General features: G+C 43.0%; 2 protein-coding genes across 4 annotated transcripts in view; one reads left to right on the top strand and one right to left on the bottom strand.

Moving 5' to 3' along the window:
- Nucleotides 1-21164, top strand: part of SMG6 (SMG6 nonsense mediated mRNA decay factor) — a 248758-nt gene that overhangs the window by 46527 nt on the left and 181067 nt on the right. For all 3 annotated transcript variants that reach the window (XM_059379054.1, XM_059379056.1, XM_059379055.1), the window contains exons 9-10: nucleotides 7483-7544; nucleotides 14576-14721. In XM_059379054.1, coding sequence (XP_059235037.1) covers nucleotides 7483-7544; nucleotides 14576-14721 — 208 coding nt within the window. The remainder of the gene's footprint in view (nucleotides 1-7482; nucleotides 7545-14575; nucleotides 14722-21164) is intronic.
- On the bottom strand, nucleotides 89-476 carry LOC132003531 (ubiquitin-ribosomal protein eL40 fusion protein-like). Its single transcript, XM_059379058.1, has 2 exons — nucleotides 365-476; nucleotides 89-270 (listed from the first exon to the last, which is right to left on the bottom strand). The coding sequence occupies exons 1-2, from the start codon at nucleotides 474-476 to the stop codon at nucleotides 89-91; spliced, it is 294 nt and encodes a 97-aa protein (XP_059235041.1).

The following is a 21164-nucleotide window of genomic DNA, read 5'->3' as shown; positions in this document are numbered from 1 at the left end:
TTTTTTTTTTAATGAAAAGGAAAGTTTATTGAGCCCCTGGGGCCTTGAGGTTCTGGCAGGAGGCCTCCGTGTGGGCAAAGGAGGAGCCTTATTTGACCTTCTTGGGGCACTGGTTGTTGGTGAGGCCACATTTCTTACTGCAGATGACAATACGGGGGTGCAAGTGAGCAGAACACTCAGGGCAGATGATCTTGTCACGGTTGGGTTTCTGGGCCAGCTGGTGGAGGGAAGGCTGGGTGATGCCAGATCGAAGGTGAAGCACCAAGTACAGTATGCACAATATCTCTGGATATTGTGGTCTGAGAGTGTGGCCATTGTCCAGCTATATGTCTGCAAAAATGAGATGTTGCTGGTCATGCGTGATGCCCTTCTCGTCTTGGATTTTGGCTTGGATTTTTGACATTTTCAGTGTTGTCACTGGGCTTGGCCTCGAGGGTGATGGTCTTTGCCACTAGGGTTTTCACAAAGATCTGCATCTCTGCATCTGTCACAAGATTGCTGCCACCAAACCGCTCCGCCACCTCATTGAAGAGATAGAGCAGGGTTCCTTCTTTTCCTCAGACCTAGTGCTAGTTTCCCTCCTGAGAGCCAGCTGGGTACTCTAAGTTCTGCTGTCCCTCTGCTTGTTGGCTAGGTTTTCTGGACCCGACTGCTCATTTGACATTTAGCCTAATTTCCCTCCGGGATGTTGGCTTTAAAGAGAGATAAGAAAGTAATAGCATATAAATGGCTTTAACATAAAAGGTTGTAGAGGCAGCACTAACCTGCAGTGTGAGGATGAGAGCTGTTGTTTCAAGGGGTGCATTTCTTGGAAGAGGTGGTTTTAAGAGGCACGTTTTACACTTGAGTTCACATGGCTCAGATCCAGCTCTCTAAGTAGGACATCTCTACATGGAACTTGGGCTTAATTAGAACTAATTGAGCTGTCATTTTGCCCAGAACAGTTCAGGGGTGGAGAAACTAAAGGTGAGAAGTAATCATTGTCCCTACTCTACCTCAACCTTGGTTTGGTCCAAGTAAGAAATGGAAGGATTGATTTTGATTTGCTCTGTCTTCCTATGAGGCATTTGAGTCATACTACTTGGCTTGCCTATACTTCTTTCTTTCTTTCTTTTTTAAAGATTTTATTTATTTATTTGACAGACAGAGATCACACGTAGACAGAGAGGCGGGCAGAGAGAGAGGAAGGGGAAGCAAGCTCCCTGCTGAGCAGAGAGCTGGATGTGGGGCTCAATCCTAGGACCCTGAGATCGTGACCTGAGTGAAGGCAGAGACTTTAACCCACTGAGCCACCAAGGCACCCGTGTACTTCTTTCTTTATGTGTATCCTGGAAGGAGGAATACTGAATGTCTAATGAATAATCTTATTTATTTATTTATTTATTTATTTATTTGAGACAGAGAAAGAGCACACATGCACTCACACACAAGCAGGGGTGGGGGGAGGCAGAGAGAGAAGCTGACTCCTTGTTGTGGCTAGAGCCTGATGCAGGGCTGTATCCTAGGACCCCAAGATCAGGACTTGAGCCAAAGGCAGACTAACCGACTGAGCCACCCGGGCGCCTCCAACCATGAATAATTTTTACCTTTACTAGAATGATTGTTCCTATACTAACTTACTGATAGGTTTCCACATTTGTGTACCAGGACTCCCTTCTTCACTTTCTTTATAATCTCCTTAGATCTTGGATTCTCCAAAAACTTCCCTTGTCGAGGGATAATAAAATAAGGGAAATAGAGTGCCGCCTGACACCTTCCTAGCCAACAGGCCTTGTCTTAGAATTTGGAGCATAAATGGGGAGTTGGTAAGTTGGGATATTATTTGTCTTTTGTTCTTAGACTGCAAGTTCTTTAGCAGTGGGGACCCTGTCTTGTCGGTTTGTTCTTGATTGTGCCTGGGATGGGAGGAGCACAGGGATGAAAGTGTTCAGCATCACCTCTGTGCTCACATTTACCTGCACCCTGTGAGCTCAGTGCTTTAGGGAGATGGCAAATGGGCTTTAATTGCATGCTCTGAAAGTCCTGAACATTTGCTAACAGGTACCATTGGAATTTGGGTTTCCACCTATGTTGGCTCCTATATAAGAGGATAGAGCCCTCCCTTTTAAAACATTATGAGGTTTTGGGGCATCGGGAAGGCTCAGTTGGTTAAGCGCCTACCTTCGGCTCAGGTCATGATCCCAGGGTCCTGGGATTGAGCCTCGAATCAGGCACCCTGCTCAGCAGAGAACCTGCTTCTCCCTCTCCCTCTGCCTGCTTCTCTGCCTACGTGTGGTCTCTCTCCATCTCTCTAATAAATAAGTAGAATCTTAAAAAAAAATTACTTAGTTTTTTTGTTTAGTTTTGTTTTGTTTTAAATACTTGGCATATCTATAGAGGTGTTCCAGATGGATAAATTAAGAGAATGATAATTTATGCTGTCCACAATACTGTGAAAATTCACACTGAAATTTCTTTTATTTATTTATTTTAAATATTTTATTTATTTATTTGACAGAGAGAGATCACAAGCAGGCAGAGAGGCAGGCGGTGGTAGGGGGAAGCAGGCTCCCTGCTGAGCAGAGAGCCCAGTATAGGGCTTGATCCCAGGACCCTGAGATCATGACCTGAGCCAAAGGCAGAGGCTTAATCCACTGAGCCACCCAGGCGCCCCTGAAATTTCTTTCAGTACTGAGTACTCTTACTGTCTTTAAAATGATTCACTTCTCAGAAATTCAGTTTTCCAGGGCGCCTGGGTGGCTCAGTGGGTTAAAGCCTCTGCCTTCGACTCAGGTCATGATCCCAGGGTCCTGGGATCGAGTCCCGCATCGGACTCTCTGCTCAGCGGGGAGCCTGCTTCCCTCTCTTTCCCTCTGCCTGTCTCTCTGCCTACTTGCGATCTCTGTCTTTCAAATAAATAAATAAAATATTAAAAAAAATTAAAAAAAAAAAAAGAAATTCAGTTTTCCATACAGCTATTCAAAAGTAAGAGCAACTGTTGAGGAATTGAAATTGGGTATATTTTAGAATTCTTACCTCCTGTATTGTATTGCTGCCTCTGAACAGCTTCTCTTTCCTTCCTTGCTCCATAGTTCACAAAGCATTTAGGCAGTTCTGAGTGACAGTTACCAGGGCTTCCATAAAACCTTTATTCCTCAAAATGTTCTAATTTGTATTATTTCATTTTATTCTTTCAGCTCTGAGGTAGGTGGTATCAATGGTGGAAATTCTCTTTTATAGTTGAGGAATAGCCCAAACCATTTCACTCATAATTCTGAAGTTAATGGCAGGACAGACTTTATTGTGAGGGTCCAGAGACCTACCCACCTGGCCACTGCCATTAATGTCTCTTTGGGTCATTGCTTTTAGATGGTTTATAAAAGACTCAGGAGTCCATAGTGAGTTGATTTTGGACTTGAACTAAAGAGACAAGAGCCCCTTAATAATTCTAATGTTGCCTATCAGGGTATACCCAAGAAGCATTTTTAAATATTTTTGGTGAACAGTGTGTAAATATGTGAGGAAGATTCGGAGGCAGATAGTCTCACATTCAGAGTAACATTTCCTTCAGTACTTGAGTGAGACCATCTGAGTGTATTGTTGTTGTTGTTTTTAAAGATTTTATTTATTTATTTGACAGTGAGAGAGAGATCACAAGTAGGCAGAGAGGCAGGCACAGAGAGACGGGAAAGCAGGCTCCCTGCTGAGCAGAGAGCCCATCTGAGTGTATTGTTAACCAAAAGTCGCCAAAACAAGGTGATGTGTTGGAGAGGGAGGAGGTTCAGACTAAGATTTTTGTACTGTGGACTTGGTATCCAAAGTTTTGTTTTCCAAAAGTTAGGCTGGAGTATTACATACAGTGTTGCTTAGGCCCGTTTGATCAATGTGTAACAAATCTGTTTCCTCAATATAACATGCCTTACCTCTCTCTATAATGCATCTGCATTTTTAGCTTTTTTCTGACTTGAGTATTGACGATAAAGAGAAACTATATTTAGGGTGACAGAGACTTTCAGACTAAAAATAAAACAGTGGTTCTCATTAACCAAGGTCAGGGAGAATGTGTGTACAGTTTGAAAAAGTTCCCTAAGATTCCCTTCACTCTCACTAGTTGAAAATGCATTGAAATCTACTTTCTGCTAAATACAGTTGAAGTATGATAATGACAAGTATTAACTGAGGTAGTTCCATGGGCTTCATCTACCATTCTAAGGGAAGGGTATTTGGGAAGTATAGGTAGAACCACAGTATTTTTTTTTTTAAAGATTTTTATTTTTATTTTTTTATTTTTTTTAAAGATTTTATTTATTTATTTGACAGACGAGATCACAAGTAGGCAGAGAGGCAGGCAGAGAGAGAGGAGGAAGCAGGCTTCCTGCTGAGCAGAGAGCCTGATGCAGGGCTCGATCCCAGGACCCTGGGATCCTGACCTGAGCCGAACGCAGAGGCTTTAACCCACTGAGCCACCCAGGTGCCCCTACCACAGTAATTTTAAAAAAGATTTTATTTATATATTTAGAGAAGAGAGAGAGAGCTTGAGTGGGGTGACGGGGTGTGGGGGGACAGAGGAAGAGGGAAAGAAAGAATCTCCAGCTGACTCCATGCTGAGCACAGAGCCTGATGCAGGACTCGATCTGATGACGCTGAGATCATGCATGACCTGAGCTGAAATCAAGAGTCTGACACCCAGCCAGCTGAGCCACCCAGGCACCTGGATAGAACCACAGTATTAAAAAAGCTTCTTGGTGCCCTTAATTTTAATCCAGGAGGTATTATAGGTCATAACAGTATGAGTTTCCTTCCTCATGAGAAAACTTAAAAGTAAAACTGAAGTGCTTTTTAGTTACTCTTATTTCCTCATCATTCCTTCCTTTATGAATAATCTCATCAGTTATCTTCCTGTGATACTTGCCGTACAAAAGAAGAAACACTTTTTTGGAACCACAAGACCTGAGTTCAGGGTCTAACTCTGCCATTTGCTGGTTTAAGTTGCTTAAATTTCTGAGCTGCCTTAGGACTTGGGGAATGTTAATTGGCTTGAATGAAGTGAGTTGGTATCATTCTGTGCCTACCTGTTATATAAATGTAACCAGCATTCCTCCTGGTTATGGGTGAGTTAACTAGTTCATGATTGATAGCTGTGGGAAAGGGATAATTAAGCTAAAATAGGAATAGAGAGAGAATATATACGTTTTTTTTTTTTAAGATTTATTTATTTATTTGTTAGACAGAGAGAGATCACAAGTAGGCAGAGAGGCAGGCAGAGAGAGAGAGAGGAGGAAGCAGGCTCCCTGCTGAGCAGAGAGCCCGATGCGGGACTCGATCCTAGGACCCTGAGATCATGACCTGAGCCGAAGGCAGCGGCTAAACCCACTGAGCCACCCAGGCGCCCCAAATATATACGTTTTTACCTTTTAAAAAAATTTTTACTTTTTACATTTTTACCTTTTTATTTTGAAATAATTTTATATCTGTAGAAAAGTTGTAATAATCATCCAAGGAATTCTGTATATCCTTCACTCAGATTCTTCAGTTAACATTTTATTGCTTGCTTTATCATTCATTGGGAGAGAATGTTTAGCTAACAGCCGTAAACAGTGTTTACAACATGTAAGCATGTTTTTACTTGCCTTATGCCATGCACCAATCCATTAACATACAGGTACTATTATCTCCGTTGTGTAGAACGAAAACCTAGGGAGGTTAGATCAGTTGCCTGAGATTCCACGATAGGTAAGTTGCAGAGGTTTGATAGGAAAGTCCATGTTTTACACCACCTTCCTCTGCTAGTGGATCTGGAGACTTGCATTTTAGCGCAGGTTTTGCCGCTAACAGTAATATGGTCATTGGAAATTTATTTCACAGCAGTTCCTTTGTTTTCTAGCAGTTTCCCTTCTTTTCATGGAACCCAGCTTTCCTGGCCCTGACTTGCCTCACTGTAGAGACAGGTTACCATCAATGAAGTATCTTGAGCTTTTTAGGTATATAAATCAATGCTTGATCTAGTATTGCTGATTAAATATAATTTGTTTAAACAAAAATAAAAACTAAAGTTTGTATGCAGAGTTTGTTGTTGAAGTTATGGTGAGTTGTGAGTACACTCCTTTACCCACACCTAGCTTACATATGAAATAGATGGAACTGCTGTAATTTGATCGATGTTCTCTTTTGCAAGAGCGATAAACCAGCAGAGTTTTTCTTACTGGGCAAAGGATCCAGAGGTGCTGGACTATTCCTTGCTCTGAGCACCCTCCTGAGATGAAGATTCTTTACTCTTCTTTCTGTTTGACTACTGGGCCCTGAGCATTTTGATTCTAGGAGATTGGGCAATATGACAACAGGTTTGGTCTTTAGATTATCTCCATTTTCTTTGAGTTGAATCCACCCCCACCCCCAACCCTTGGTTTGATCAGTCATCTCTCCCCTTGGTGTTGACAGAAGTAGATTTTGTGGAACCTTGAACTGAAAATTGTAAATTTAGTAGTTTGTGGGCCATATGTGGCTGGCAAATGTGTGTTTTTGGCTTGCCTAAAGTCTTAACTTTTCCCATTAGTAGCCAACATTTAAAAAAGCCGGAGGTTTTCATATAAAAACCTAGCTTTTAGCTTTTCTTTAAAAGGGGGAAAAATGAGGGGCACCTGGGTGGCTCAGTGGGTTAAAGCCTCTGCTTTAGGCTCAGGTCATGATCTCAGGGTCCTGGGACCGAGCCCCGCATCGGGCTCTCTGCTCAGCAGGGAGCCTGCTTCCTCCTTTCTCTCTGCCTGCCTCTCTGCCTGCTTGTGATCTCTCTCTGTCAAATAAATAAAATCTTAAAAAAAAAAATTAAAGGGGGAAAAATGAAAGGAAAGAGATGATGATCCTGGGCCTACAAAGAACAGAACTGGAGTGGAACAGCCATCAAGTGCTACTGTCCCCAGTAACCTATTTTGTACCTGGCCCCTGTATACACTGTAATTTTCAGCTTTAGATCTAGAACTTGAATTTTTGTTTTAAAACCTGGAGGGAAAAAAAAAAAGGAGAAAAAAAAAAAAACCTGGAGAAGTACAATTTGATGGGTTAGTGTTGAGTTACCCTATCCATGGTTACAGAGTCCTGCTTTCTTGGGTAGGTAGAAAAATAGCTTATAAATAAGATTAGGGACTTACAGAATCAGACTATTTTCCCTATCCTTGTCATTGTTTCATTTCCATTTTTGTGGGGCAGAATGACTCCTAGATCTGAGAGCGCCAGTGATCAACACTGTATTCCCTGCACATGGGCGCCACTGCCAGCAGAGGGTGCTATCCACTCACCAAGCCTGCTGTCATGTTGGCTCCGCTGATCGGCAGCTGTTGGGCATGTGCCCTGGGTCTGTGTGAGACTTTGGGCATGTTCATTTGGTTCCCATCCCTAGTGCCCACCCCTTAGACCCTGGCCAGGTTATTGTGTCACTAGGGACTGTGTTCAGTAACAGGAAACTGGGGAAAGTTTAATTGTTTTCTCCTCTCTCTTTTTCCCATGCAGCTGAACAAAAGGTTCATCCTCAGTTTTCTCCATGCCCATGGGAAGCTGTTTACCCGGATTGGGTAAGTGTGCAGGATGTTTATTTTATTTTCCTACATTACAAGTCATTTTGGAATTTAATATTGTTAGCAACTAGACTGTGTTTGTAACTGAGGGCACAGGGTGTGAATTCTTAGAGGCCTCCACCTTCTCTTCACTCATTCTGCTCATGAAGTTTGGGAACTATTATTCTGCATCCATCTGTCTCTTCTTTCTCTATATTCATTAAAGCCCCCTATTAAACATCCAACCCCCACCTCTAATCCCACTGATTTCTCTTTCCTCTGCCTTGCAGCTCAACCTCTAGTGAGCTCCTTAAGGAAATCATACTCGATCCCTGGGTACAGCTACCAGGGGTCCTCCTTGGGGAGAATGCTGTCCATTAATTTTCCCTTTAAAGAGAAGAGTAACATTTTCTTTCCTCTCACATTTTCTCATCCTTCTGAACCATACCCTTTTCTTCTCTGCTCAGGTTCCTGCACCATATTGCTGATCTCTGTAAATGCTAAGACTTCTCTTTGGTTTCCCCATCCACCGTGGATTTACATAAAAATCTCAGGGAGGATGGTGTGTGCAAAACCCTGTTACTTCATCCATTAAATCCCTGGAAAGAGATCATGTCTTGAGTATTCCTTTCGTGGATCAGAGATTTTCCTCACTGTATAAAACCAGTGATCCTAAAGCCTGATGACTATACCGGCCTAGGGGTGTGCTGAATGCCTCCATAGTGTAGGAGATGAGTAAGTGGCAGCATGCTCTTTCATGGGTCTTCATCTGCGTCTTCATATTTTCTGAGTTGGAGGTTTTATTACGAACTACCCTTTGAGTTATATCTTGGATTATAGATCCCCCAATATTGTCAGTGTTTACTTCACTTTCTGCTGTAACCTTCTGAGTTTATCTGTAATGCTTTAGAAGTTTTCCTTAGTGGGAGAAGCAGAAAGGCTTTGTCTTGCTTCAAGAAACACTGTTAAAAAAAATCATGGTGAATTAGAAAGTGTGCTTGTTACGTACTCATTTGTCATCAGCCTGGACAAGAGTGACAGTGATGGCTGGCACAAGGATAGTCTTGATTTTGAAATCACTTGGGAAACTTGGAATGGTGCCAACAGATGCATCTCTATTGGGAGAACTAAGTGTAAAGCAATTCACTTGGGAAAAGGAAATCAGGAGTGTCAGTAGTTCCTGTCCTCCCCCATCCCCTCTCCCCATAGGCTCTACCCTGGCAGGAGTTTTTGCTCAACACTGTTGTATTCCTAGTGCCTAGCATATAGTAGGTACTCAGTAAATATTTGTTGTATGAGTAAATAAGTCATTATAAGAAATGGACAGATTGTAAAAGACTGGAGAGAAGGATCTAGTATTGTAGTAGGTTGTAGTAGACCCAGGCCAATCACTGGTGAGTCATGTAAAGCTCTAGCTACAAGGTGGGCAAAATGTTATGATCAAGGTCATTTTATGAAATAACGTATCACAGCAGGAAATACTACTAGGTTGCACTTAAAATAGGAACTATGGCTGCTCTTCTCTTTATTATCCTTTTTCTCGTTTAAAAATCTTTCTTACTACCTTATTACCTTTCCACTCTGTATTTCTCTACTTTTTTCCCCCTTTCCTGTGTTCATTAAATTTTCATGTACTGTGGTGTTCCGAGTCAGTATTTCTCAACCTTTGTACTGTTGATATTTTGAACCTTATAATTCTTTATTGTTGGAGGCTGTCCTGTGCGTTGTAGGTTTAACAGCATCACAGGATTCTCCCCACTACGTGCCAGTGCTATCTGTGCCTCTCCCCACCAGTCATGACAATTACAGATGTCACCAGACAATGCCAAATGTTCCCGGGGGGACGGAATTGCTCCTGGCTGGTACCACTGTTCTTTTAGAAATGTAGAGAGCTAAAGAAGTTCTAAATCTTGGTCTAGAATATAGGAATATTTAAGATATATTTTTGTTAGGTCTAAGTGTTTGGTAGAATCTTAATTTTGTTTCCTCTAAAAAATCCTCATAGTTACAAATATTTTGGAGGAACTTTGCAAAAGAACCACAATAATGATTAAAAAGTTAGAAAATTATTTCTGAGAGAAAAATTTAATCTCAACAAAATTAAAGTTAGAGGCACCTGGCTGGCTTAGTTGGTGGAGCATGTGACTCTTCATCTCAGAGTTGTGGGTTCTAGCCCCACATTGGGTGTAGAGATTGCTTAAAAATAAAATCTTAAAAAAAAAGCACACACAGAAAGTTAAGGTAAAAAAAAAAGTCTATTTAGAGATAGCTGTGGGGTAACCATTGTTTAAATACAAAAGAGTCATAACCAGATAGTTTTGATTTCTATGGGATGACAGTAAGAGAAAAATAGGCTTATGTTGCTGCTGAAGAGGTTTGGGTTAGGTGTAAGAAAATTTCACAGAGGGAAGATGTTTGGGAATTTTCTTCTCTGGAAGTCTTTGAAAAAGAATAGATTATCTCATTTGTCAGAGGTGGTTTGCTATGGTCCAGATTATTTTTCAGGATGTCTTCCATTCCTGCATACAACATATTCTCTTGGCAAAAAAATAAGGCTAGTCTACTTTCACCTTCATAAGAAATGAGTTACAGTTGTGTTCACATGAGGAAAATATATGTAAATTCTAGGCACTCCAGCCCCTTGATGAGTATTCTTGTGTTCTCCTGAAAGTAAAAGAATTGAGCCCCATGTTTATTCTGGAAGGCAGAAACAGCAGTAACTTCTATTGGTGGGGGGAGAAGCATAGTAGTCTGTAAGACTAGAAAAGGAGTGAGCCCAAGCCACACACAACAACATGGACTGTTGCCTAATTACCAAGAAGATGTGAAATGTGGGAGGCGTTGAAAACGAATTAAGAGTGAGGAGATTGTAATGGGGAGCAGCTGAAGACACATCCACTGTCCCGCCTGCCTTTTGAGAAAAGCCCCGGGTTGCTTTTGCTCTCTGGGTCTGTGTCTTCTCTGTGCCAGGTGTTCCAAATCTCATCTGTATCTGCTTGAATGCCTACTGTGTGCAACACAAGTCTCCCTCCTCTGTGTGCAGGGAAAAAGATGTTCAGAACATTAGGTGGAATCAGGTGCCAAAAAGTTTTGTTTTCACCACTGACTAATTACAAGAGCTTGAGAAGGAACAAGTCAAAGCCTCAGTTTCCTTATCAGCAGTTTAAATAGATGATGTCCAAGGTCCATTCTAGTTCTTATGTTGTGTAGCACCATGGTTTTATTTCTCTCATCTCTATCCTGTCACATGGTTTAGTTCTGTTTGTTTTTGTTTTGCTACTGGATTGCTCCTGTCTTGTTCAGTTTTCCTAAAAATTAAGAAGTTGAAAAAAGTTAGGAAGCCTGATTCTTTTCTGCAGAGAATGTCATCTAGCCCAGCTGTGTTCCTCAGCATCTGAGAGGTTGGGTGCTGTCCCGTTAGTCACTGTCTGAGTCACTCCCTGTGTAGGTCCCAGCGTTGTCTGAAAGACCGATTTCTTGAAACTGCCATTCAAATGAGACAAGGTGTCTCTAGAGATCACTTTGGAAAACAGTCACTTAAGTCTGCAAAACACTTATCCTGAAAATGATTGTATTTTCTGCAGTTTTTAAGGATAGGGACCAAATCCTCTCAGGTCTCAGGTTCAGGAAGAGGATTCAGGCAGGGATCCCGTATGGCTCCTGACAGACACTTTCTCTCCTGGTGAGAGGCTGATCAGACCTGCGCCCGGACTCCACTGAGAGAGGTTGGGAAGTCGGCAGACTAGAGACTTTTGATTTGTGACAAATAGCATAATTTTGCTTCCCATTATTGCCTTGGTTAAAGTTACCGCTTTAGTTTTTACTTGCTTGCTTAGTCACGCTATTTGCACAGCTTCAAGGTCTCTTGGAATTCAAAGACTGATGTATTTATCTTGGTCTTTGAATTGTGAAAAATGCAATGTTTATGTCTTGATTTATTTTTAAAATTATAAATGTTTTATATACAAAAGCCCGACGTATTTGTTGTAGGGAAAAATCTATTAACTGCATACAGTGCTCATTGTAAAATATTAAGAAAACCCAGTAAAGAAGAAGTAAAAAATTGCCCATCTTCTCACTGTCCAGAGATAACTCTCCACCCTTAATACTTGGTGTATATTTTTATCTTTTTATCTATACATATCACACATTAATTTTTTTACAAATGTGCGTAACAAGGGATATTAAACTATTTTAAAAGTGTTTTCATTCAATATATATTGAACTTCCCCCACATGATTAAAAATCTAATACAACTTTTAAAAAATGGAATTCGAGCACTGGGTGTTTTGTATTGTGATCTAACTGATGAATCACTAAATTCTACCTCTGAATCTAATAATATGCTATATGTTAAGTTGAATTTAAATAAAAATTAAAAAAATAGAATTCAGTTATATGGATGTGCCATCTTAATGATCTGCTATTGTTAGGCATTTTAGGCTGTTTCCAATTTTTTGCTGTTATAAATTACCATCTTTTTATGCTTTCTCTCCTCTGCTGCTACTGCTATTGCTGTGTTGTGTTTTTTTAAAAAATAATTTTATAAAACTGTAAACATAAGCTGTGCATTGTATTTATCTCCATTTCAGTATAGTTTTTATCCTATAATATTGGGTGGAGCAAAAAGAAGGATGTAAAAATACTTACAGGTAGTTTGAGGCTCAAATCAGCATTTTAGTAAGAAAACTGAGAAGCAGAAACCCCATTATTGAACCTTGAGGAAGGATCTTTCATCTCCATGTCCCTCATTTATTGCTTAACAAAGCTACTTTAGTCTGAGTGGATCCACCTTCCCTCATATCTCAGAATTGAAGTTATTTTAAACTAAATCCTTAAGTATTTGATTTTTTCTTTTGTTATAGTCATGTTGAACTAGTTGAAAGGCAAAGGGAGGATCTTTTTTTTTTTTTTAACTCAAAAAAAAAAAAAAAAGTGTGAACATTTGACCTGGTCCTCATTTGAGACTTCAGTCTGACCTAGGGAATTAATGGATCTGTTTCAATTCCCATCCCAGGGAAGAGGCTTCCTCAGACACAGCTTCGAAGCAGGACTGTCCCACATGACACCTCTGTCATGTTGTTCTGTGCTGGCTCTCTGCTGCCTTTCAACACGGAGACACATGGCTCTGAAACTTGCCCATTGTGGCTGCTTTTCAAGCAGAGTGAACACTGCTATTCTCGTAATGAGAAGTGCTAGTCCCCCTCCCCACCTCCAACCAGAAAGAGTGCTGCACAGTGTCAAGATTTAAAATGAAACCTTTGTTATAGCCCATGGGGAAAAATGGATCCATTCCAGCCCCAAACATATCACTCTCTGCCATTCCAAACCTACCAAGAGTTTTAATGGTTCTGAAACTTTTGGAAGGAAAAATAAGGTTCTTTTTTTTCCCCCTTGTTTTTTGGAAGGGGGGGCACTTGAAATGGCACGCTGGGGAAAAAAGCAAATACATGGCATGTTTTATGCCAATGAAAATGAGGACAGCTCAGCAGAGGAGGGAGCTGGGAGTATAAACTGTAATTGACCCATAGCTGTGGCATGACTCCTGGGTACTAGAAGGTCAGTAATAGGAGTTGCCATCCAGGGGCAAGGAATGAAGATTGCTAAAATGCCAGAAAGCTCTGGAGTTTTTTTTTCCTAATATGAGGATGGTACTACTCAGTGGTAAAAGGGCCAAGGTTCAGGTGAAACCAGAAGCACCTTTCTCTAGGACTTGAAACTGTTTTGTATCTTTTGAGAAGGATTCCCTTCCTTGTGGCTTTCCAGAAGCTATTTATTAATCCAGCCTGGAGCTGTTCCTCACCCCACCCCCCACCCCCCAGTGTACCACAAGGAATTTGTTTGTTTGTGGGGAGGGGGGTAGAGGATGGATAAAAGATACTTTGCTGACCATGAATTGTTCGGTGTGGCTCTAAGGCCCATGTGCCTGGTTTCTCTCTCTAGCACCAAGTTTGAATTTGCTTTTTATTTTCTGAGGACTAGAGCTGTGGTTTGTTCATGTTGCCAAAGGAGCTCCAGGCATGCACCACTGTTTGGGATTCAGTGGCCACATTTGGCAAGCAGTGGTTTGAATGACCTCTCTTTAGGAGCCCTAGGTCACTGGCTGGATTTCTACCTCCCTACATTATAGGCTTTTCCTGTATTGGGAGTGGCAGTTGGCCAGGGCGTTAGATTTCCACTGGCCTGAAAACATACAGACCCTGATGAGCAGAGGCTTGTGAGAGGGAGGAGGACAGCAACACAGGAAAGACTGAAACAGATCATTTTGGGGGGGGGGGGGGGGCGCTTGGTTTAGGGTTTCTTTGAGGGGAAGTCTGGGATCCCTAGGTGGAGCAATTAGTGCGATAGTAACCAAAAGACAGCAGCAGAACTATGTCTGGTTTCCTGAAGCAAAGTCTTGAGTGAAGACTCTCTAGATTCATGAACCTCTTTTCTTTTCTTTTTTTTTTTTTTTAAAGATTTTATTTATTTATTTGACAGACAAAGATCACAAGTAGACAAAGAGGCAGGCAGGCTTCCTGCTGAGCAGAGAGCCCAATGCGGGGCCCAGTCCCAGGACCCTGAGATCATGACCTGAGCCGAAGGCAGCGGCTTAACCCACTGAGCCACCCAGGCACGCCTCATGAACCTCTTTTTATGGAACACAGTTTTTCATACCAGAGAGTATGGGGGATATGTAAGTTGTAGAGCTTTAAGGAAATTTGTTCACTGTTCACAAAAATTGAGTGTTTCAGAGAGAAACTTTGATTTCAGCTTGAATCCAGTGGTTGCCAGAGGTTAGGAAACAGCATACCAAAGCCTCATAACTCATAGTAATGTATCCAGAGGTTGAGTTGTTTCCATCTCTGATCCCTGATCTGTTGTTTCTCTTAAACGTGGTCATAACCTTAGAATACCAGGAAGGTTTGTGAAAGAAAACATCCTAGACATTAGTGGTCTGCTTTCAGAGAGACACGGGGTGGGTGGTGAGAGTTTGCATGCATACATGCGTGTGCACCCCAACTGCTCTTGGGCACATGCCTGCCTGAATGAGCTGGCTCTATTTGCAGGATGGAGACATTCCCGGTGGTGGCTGAGAAGGTCCTCAAGGAGTTCCAGGTGCTGCTGCAGCACAGCCCCCCTCCTATTGGAAGTACCCGGATGCTGCAGCTTATGACCATCAACATGTTTGCTGTACACAACTCTCAGCTGAAAGGTAAGGAATGACTAGCGTCTTTCACTACATAGATAAGTCTGAATCTAGCTTCTTTCATATGCTGCCACACATTCCCCCTGATATGCACACACACACACACACACTTCCCTATCATTGCCTCTCAGATTTTTAATTTACTCTCTGAAATCTGTATGACTCTCTAGTGCTTGGGTGGGATGAAAGGAGGGAATCATGGGTATAGAGCTTAATGTGCAAACCCAGAGATGCTGTTGCACATCTGGCCATGCTAAAGGCAGCAGCAAGGCCTCTTGGAGGCTACAGACCCAGAGCCTCTCCCAGGGGAGAGGCATTGCTGAAATGTTTCATTGCAGAGACCATACGCTTGGCAGGGTTTGGGAATAGCTGTTTCTGGACTCATGTACCCTGTTTGTTCACTATGGAAAAGTCTAGTTCCCTATGGGCTATCCCTTGTGGGAGCCTGCCAGGGAGTACGAACAGTGAATTGATGAGCTTTGGTGACTCAAGCTGGAAGCACAAAAATCACCAGGCCTAGAATTTGGCCATTATACTGGTGTGCATTCTGAAATGCTTTTATGAATACTGGGGTTTTTTGACGTGGGGGGTAGGGAGGGAGGGGCTGATTGGCAAGATTTTCAAATGTTCTGATGACCAGGTCACTGTTGCAGGATGTTACCAGGATCCCTTCCCTCCCCCTCCACCCCACTTTGGTAAGGATGATGTGGTTTGACTTGATGGAAATATGGGGGTGACATTGTTTTGCATGTTTATTTGGTCCACGTTGCCAAAGAATCGTTTCAGAGCATTGACAAGAGAGTGTTTGGTCTCAGGGCTGGAAGGTTATTATCTGAAATGCCAAGAAGTGGAAATCGTCCGGTGCAGATTCTGTTGTAAAACAGACCTTGTCTTTCTGGACAGAGTGTTGCTAGTTCTCTTGTTGCATCTTTTCTTAGTGCTTTCTCACTCTGAAGTTGATTTACTTCCCTTCCCATTTGTACTTGGGGGTTATGCCTCAGCTTGCTGGTCTTGGGGGTGGTGGGTTTCTCCCTTGATGAGTGTGTATGCTACACTTTCCCTTGAAAACTTGGTTCCTGGGGCACTTGAGTGGCCCAGATGGTTAGGTGTCTGCCTTCGGCTCAGAGCCCCACATCGGGCTCCCTGCTCAGCGGGGAGTCTGCTTTTCCCTCTGCCTCTGTGCGCTTTCTTTCTCTCTCTCAAATAAATAAAATCTTAAAAAAAAAAAGGGAAGGAAAGAAAACTTGGCTCCACCTGGGACTTTCTCTGCAAGGTCCTCTGCTCGTCCACCTGGGTTTTCAATCATATCTGATTTTCTTCTCTGTGCTGCCTCCTACAGCACTGAGAATTCCCAAGCAGAAGTTGAGATGCAGAGGCTTAGGTGCCTTTTTGAGCTTGGCTAATTATTCCTGAGAACACCTCTGAGGAAACATGTCATCTTGAGAGGCAATGGTGGTTTCCAGGAAGGAGGAAATAAAGTTTGTGAAGTGCTGGCATGGAGGGCCATGAAGTCCTAAGGGGAGGGAGATTGATCCCTTCACCATTACCCTGCTGGTTCTCCTACCAGGTGGGAAGCTCACCCGCCTTGGGAGATGGGGCCTCCTGCGCTGCCCTCCTATTTATTTTCCTGCCTACCTCTAACAGCAACATGGGGTTCAGTGAGTTGCCCATCACAGAACTGCAGCCCCTGCTGAGGTATCATTCTAGCCTCAAGTGACCTGTGGTCACAGAAGGTGTGAATGTAGAGGACCTGTGGCTCTTGCCTGCGAAGCATCTGTAGTCAGCAGCTTCGGCTCCATAGAAAGGAATACCTGGGCCTTTTCATAGGCCACCAGTGAGTCCTTTTCTTGTAGCTGCTGTTAAGTAAAGGTTAAGAAAATCTGGGTGAAAGGAAGGTGAGGTGGTGAGAGCAGAGAAAGAAGAAAATAGGTGATTCTCCCATTTGAGGCCAAGGTTCTTTTTCTGGGAGTCTTCTCCATCATGGTTGGTTATAATGAAGACTGCTCGCCAAGAAGGACGTGTCAGAGCCTGGGCTTGAGATTGCTCATTTCTGGCCTTGTCCTGATGCTCACCTCCAGGAGGCAGCTGGGGCCAAGGGGAGTCTGAGCTGAGGTGGTCAGAAGCTCCAAGGATATTTCAGGGAAAAACAGCCTGGGCCACAGGATATAACACTCAAGTAGGTCAGAGAGCTCTGCGGACGTGCTGCCAAGTACCCGGTGTGCAGTTGAGGCGGCCGTCCAGACCCCACTGTGTGGGCTGCCATTGGGAGAGGGGTGAGCAGAGCACTCAGCGGGGCTGGTTGGTGGGAAGATGCACTTTTCCATTTCCCAGCACATGAGTCATCTTCTCTGGGCCCCTGCGCTGTGCTTGCACGGACAGTGGCAAGAAGGGGGTGTTGTGGCTGAGTAGCAGCATCTGTGCCGGGGGTGGAGAGAGAAGGGGGTTGGGGAAAGGGTAAAGATTTAAATCCTTCACTAATCAGCAGCAGTTTGAATCACATTTTTATGAGTAAGGAAGTGATAAATCAGCCCTGAGTGTTCAGCCCCCAAGTCCTGTCAGCTGGTACCCTTCTGAAGACTTCTCTCCAGGCCATTCTGCTTGCTGTCAGAGTCGCCACCCAGTCACAGAACCCTGGCTGGCTGAAACCGGGAAGCGAGGGCCTGATGCTGCCTGGCCCTCCCAGGTGCTTGGGGTCTTGGTGATTTGGCAGTTACTACAAGTTACAGAACATCTGGACCGTCATTTTTCTTTCCATTCTTTCTTGGACATGTCCTTCTGGGTGGGTGTTTGCATATGTCAGTTCCTGGACTCTGTGGAGAAGGAACATTCCAGCCTGAGGCAGAGGTGATCTGTGGCCCCCAAGGCAGTTGGGATCCTTTCAGGCTGTGCCTGGGCCTTCCTTATAGATGTGGTACCCAAGGAGTATGATTTGAAGAGCAACAGGGACGTCCTTACTAAAAAGTATGTTGTTTGTTGATGCCTCTGATTCATTTTTTGTTTGTATTCAGTGCTACCCTTGTATAACTGTCCTCTTTTCAAAATATCAATCGTTCAGGAATAGAAATGATACTAACACTTTAGCGTGATTTTTAAATGTGCTTTCCTTGTGATAAAGAGAGATGTAGAACTGTTTAAAAGCTACATCTCACAAGTAAAAATGGAGTAAAAAAAAGTAAAATAAAAAAACCTCAGCTAGTGGTGAGTAAAAGGCATCATTTCCCTTTTCCCAGATTATAGTTTTCCCTAGAGCTCAGGAAGACAGAGGATGGGACAGATTTCCCCCTTCACACAGGGGGAAATAAATGGAGTTCTCCTACATCATTTAACAAACTAAACTTTCAGATCTCTGCAGTGATCTCAAAACCTATGAATTGAGGACTGTTCGTGGGAGAGACTTCTATCTATCTCCTCCTCTCATGGGCCCTTTGTAAAAATTCTACTTCAGTGGAACTGTAGAGCCTACTGAAGTTGTTGGGGACGGATAAATTTGAGAGATGTTTGGAGGGGTACTTAGCAATAAGTCTGTACTGAATGCATGGATGAAGAAGGCCACAGTTCCAGGCAAGCCAGCGCTCATTGAACAGTGTGTTCCTTACCTGGCCTGTGTCCAAAATTGTCCTTTGGCGACTGATGGGTGGTGGTGAGATAGGTGGTTCCCAGAGTGATGTCAAAATTGGTAATCTCTCTGCAGCATTCCTGAGCTGGAAGGGAGAAATGGGGCCTTCTCCACGTGCCTAAGCATTTAACACTTCAGTGGCCGTCTGATGGGCTGACATGATGTTGGAGGGTGAACTGTTGATCTAAACCATAAACACTCCCAAGAATTTTAATTTTTTGAAAATTCTGTAATTTAAGGAAATAGACTCTAGTTTCTTGAAGAGGAATAATTGAAGCAACATTTGTGGTAGGGCATCACTGAAACCCATTGCATCCCCCATCTGTGCCCAATTTGCTCCAATCTGGCCTCCCCCGCCCCCCCCTTTCTCTCTCCCTCTTGCTCTCTCTCTTTTTAAAAAAATATGTTTTATAATTCCTGGAATCAAAACCATCTCAGGCACACACTGTTTTATTTTACTGTATTATTGGATTATACTTCCTATAAATCATTGGATGTTATTCATTGGCCACCACTGGAATAACTTCCCTTTTCTGTGCCCTGGCCCCCTCTTTTTCCTCCTCCTTTTCCTCCTCTACCAGTTCATAGGCTAGGCCTCCATTTTAGCCTTGCAAGAAAAGCCCAGGTGGCAGCAAGAGGGCACCCAAGAGACACTTACTTGTCTTGTGTGCCGTTTGTGCACCCTGCTTTTAGGGAACATTTTGGGGCTGGGATTGAGGTCGGGTTGGATGGGCATTCCTTCCATTATCAGTTACTCTTGCTCTTAGGGTTTGTTAGTAACCCTGAATTGCAGGAGGCAGAGGGAGTGCCACATGTGTGTCTCCAAAGGGATTAGAGGATCACAGCTGTCTACATGGGACCAGTAGTGGGATGCTGGGATGCTTGAGATAGAGACCTCACACCTTCACACTGCTGTTGTGTATGCTGGTTGACTCTGGTTGAGAAGTCTGAATCACAACCAGAGTTCTTTGTTTTCCAGCTACAACCACCTCACAGACCTTGAGTATAGCAATCTGCTTCTCTGTGGCATTTCACTTCTGAGTCTCTTACCAAAGCAAAATGTATGGAGTGCCTAATCCTCTGCTTGTCAGAACAGTTGTACAGGAAATCCACCTTTCATAAGGGGTTAGGCTTGAGTTGAGCTGTATAAACTGTCCCTCTCATTCCTCCTTCTCTATATCTAGTGGCAGAAGCCCTTGGGCTTTTCTCCTAAAGGATCCATGCACGGGTAGATTTCTCCAGATAATCAGCACTTCCTGACCTTCATTTTCAGAACGACTCAGTTTAGAGTAAATTAGCAAAGAAAGAGCCAGCTTGGCCAAAAAGTTTTGTGAGAAATGGATTCAAAGGTCAGAAGAGTCTAGGCTTTAGAAGGCAGGCCAGAGGAGGATGCATCCTTCAGCTATGCCCTCTATCCCTCTGGGGGAGATATAACTATCAGCAGCTTGCTTAGCACAGACTTCTTCCCTCAGAAGTCCCTGGAAAAGAGGAAAAAGTTAAAGAAGCGAGTGTGTCAGGGGGACTTCCCTATCTTTCCTGACTCTGATTTCCAGTATCCTTGTTTTTAGAATGTATCTGTTACTTGAGGTTGGGGCAGGAGAAATGGTAAACTGAGAAGCTAAAGAAATGAGAAAATTCAGTCACATCAATAAAATGAAGCCTCTTACCGTGTCAGCTGAAGGAATGGTTTCTGTGTTTGCCCCAAGGTGGCTGTGTGGTTTGGTGTCCTTGGTGCTTTGGTTTGGAGTGCTGAATCAAGAGCAGTGTCCCATCATTGCGCAGGAGTTCATATGGGCCGGGTATCTCCTTTCTCTTGCCATTTTATAGCTTCCCAGTTTGGTTTTCTTTTGCTCCAGGAAGGACTTACTCTGAAAGGAAGACATTATTGGCAGGAATGTTGGCAGCAGGGCTCTCAGCTGCCTTTCCAGAGTTCTCTGTAAGCTTTTCCTGAGGAGAAAAATTTACCATGTGTAGCTTACCAGGGGCTCAGGCCAGATATGTACTGTGTGTTGAAAACACAGGGGAAGCGGGTGTGTTCTGGGGATGGGCTGAGAGGGCATAAGTTGTACTTTGTATCCTACTCAACTAATGGTGGTCTGAGGAAGAACTGTAGCTTTCAGAGGTAGTGGCAGATAATAACTACAGCAAAGCAACACTGTGATGATGCCCGATGACATTTTTATAGTTGCTGCATGTGTTTTCATTTGATTTCTCCTATCAGCTGTCAGAGATATGTGGGACAGATATTTTTGTGTCCTATTTTATAGATGACCAGGAACATACCAGAAAGGTTTAATAATTTAAGCAAGGTTGCATAGCTAGCAGATTACACCCACATCTTAAGTGTCCAGCCTTCTGTATCAGAAGACACAAAAACTTCTCCGGACTTAATTGAGACAGTTAATTATGCAAGCATTTGCTCCCCCTTCTCTCCAAAACTGAGCAGCTGCTGTTTTTTGATGTAAAATGTGATCCTTGATTCTGATTTGGGACTGAAGAGGAACGGTGTTAGAGATGAGGGAGTTAAGGGGAGTCAGAATTCTCCCAGGCCGCTTGCACCTCTGGTGGAGCCAAGGTAGTAAGCTGGCAGAAGGCTATGGTTTGAGGGAATCAAAGTTGTTGGTGTTCCATGCTTACCATCCTCTTACAGCAAATAACATTGTTCATGACCAGTTGGGAAAAGAAATATTCGTTTTTGTCTTACTTTGGGAAATGTAGTCTCCTTTTCTCTTTCTCTCCCTTTCTTTCTTAAAGGACTTTTTAGGAACATTTTTTCTTATTTTCATGATCTTTTCTATTATCTTTCTTGCTTTTGCTTTTAAGAAAGAGGCTT

Source organism: Mustela nigripes, chromosome 16 (assembly GCF_022355385.1).
Source record: "Mustela nigripes isolate SB6536 chromosome 16, MUSNIG.SB6536, whole genome shotgun sequence".
Lineage (NCBI taxonomy): Eukaryota > Metazoa > Chordata > Mammalia > Carnivora > Mustelidae > Mustela > Mustela nigripes.
This window is presented reverse-complemented; position numbering and strand designations above follow the sequence as displayed.

Coding starts and splice junctions, on each gene's coding strand:
- LOC132003531 (XM_059379058.1), bottom strand. CDS start 476: ATGCAGATCTTTGTGAAAACCCTAGTGGCAAAGACCATCACCCTCGAG. Junction 271..364: donor AAATCCAAGACGAGAAGGGC/ATCACGCATGAC, acceptor TATTGTGCATAC/TGTACTTGGTGCTTCACCTT.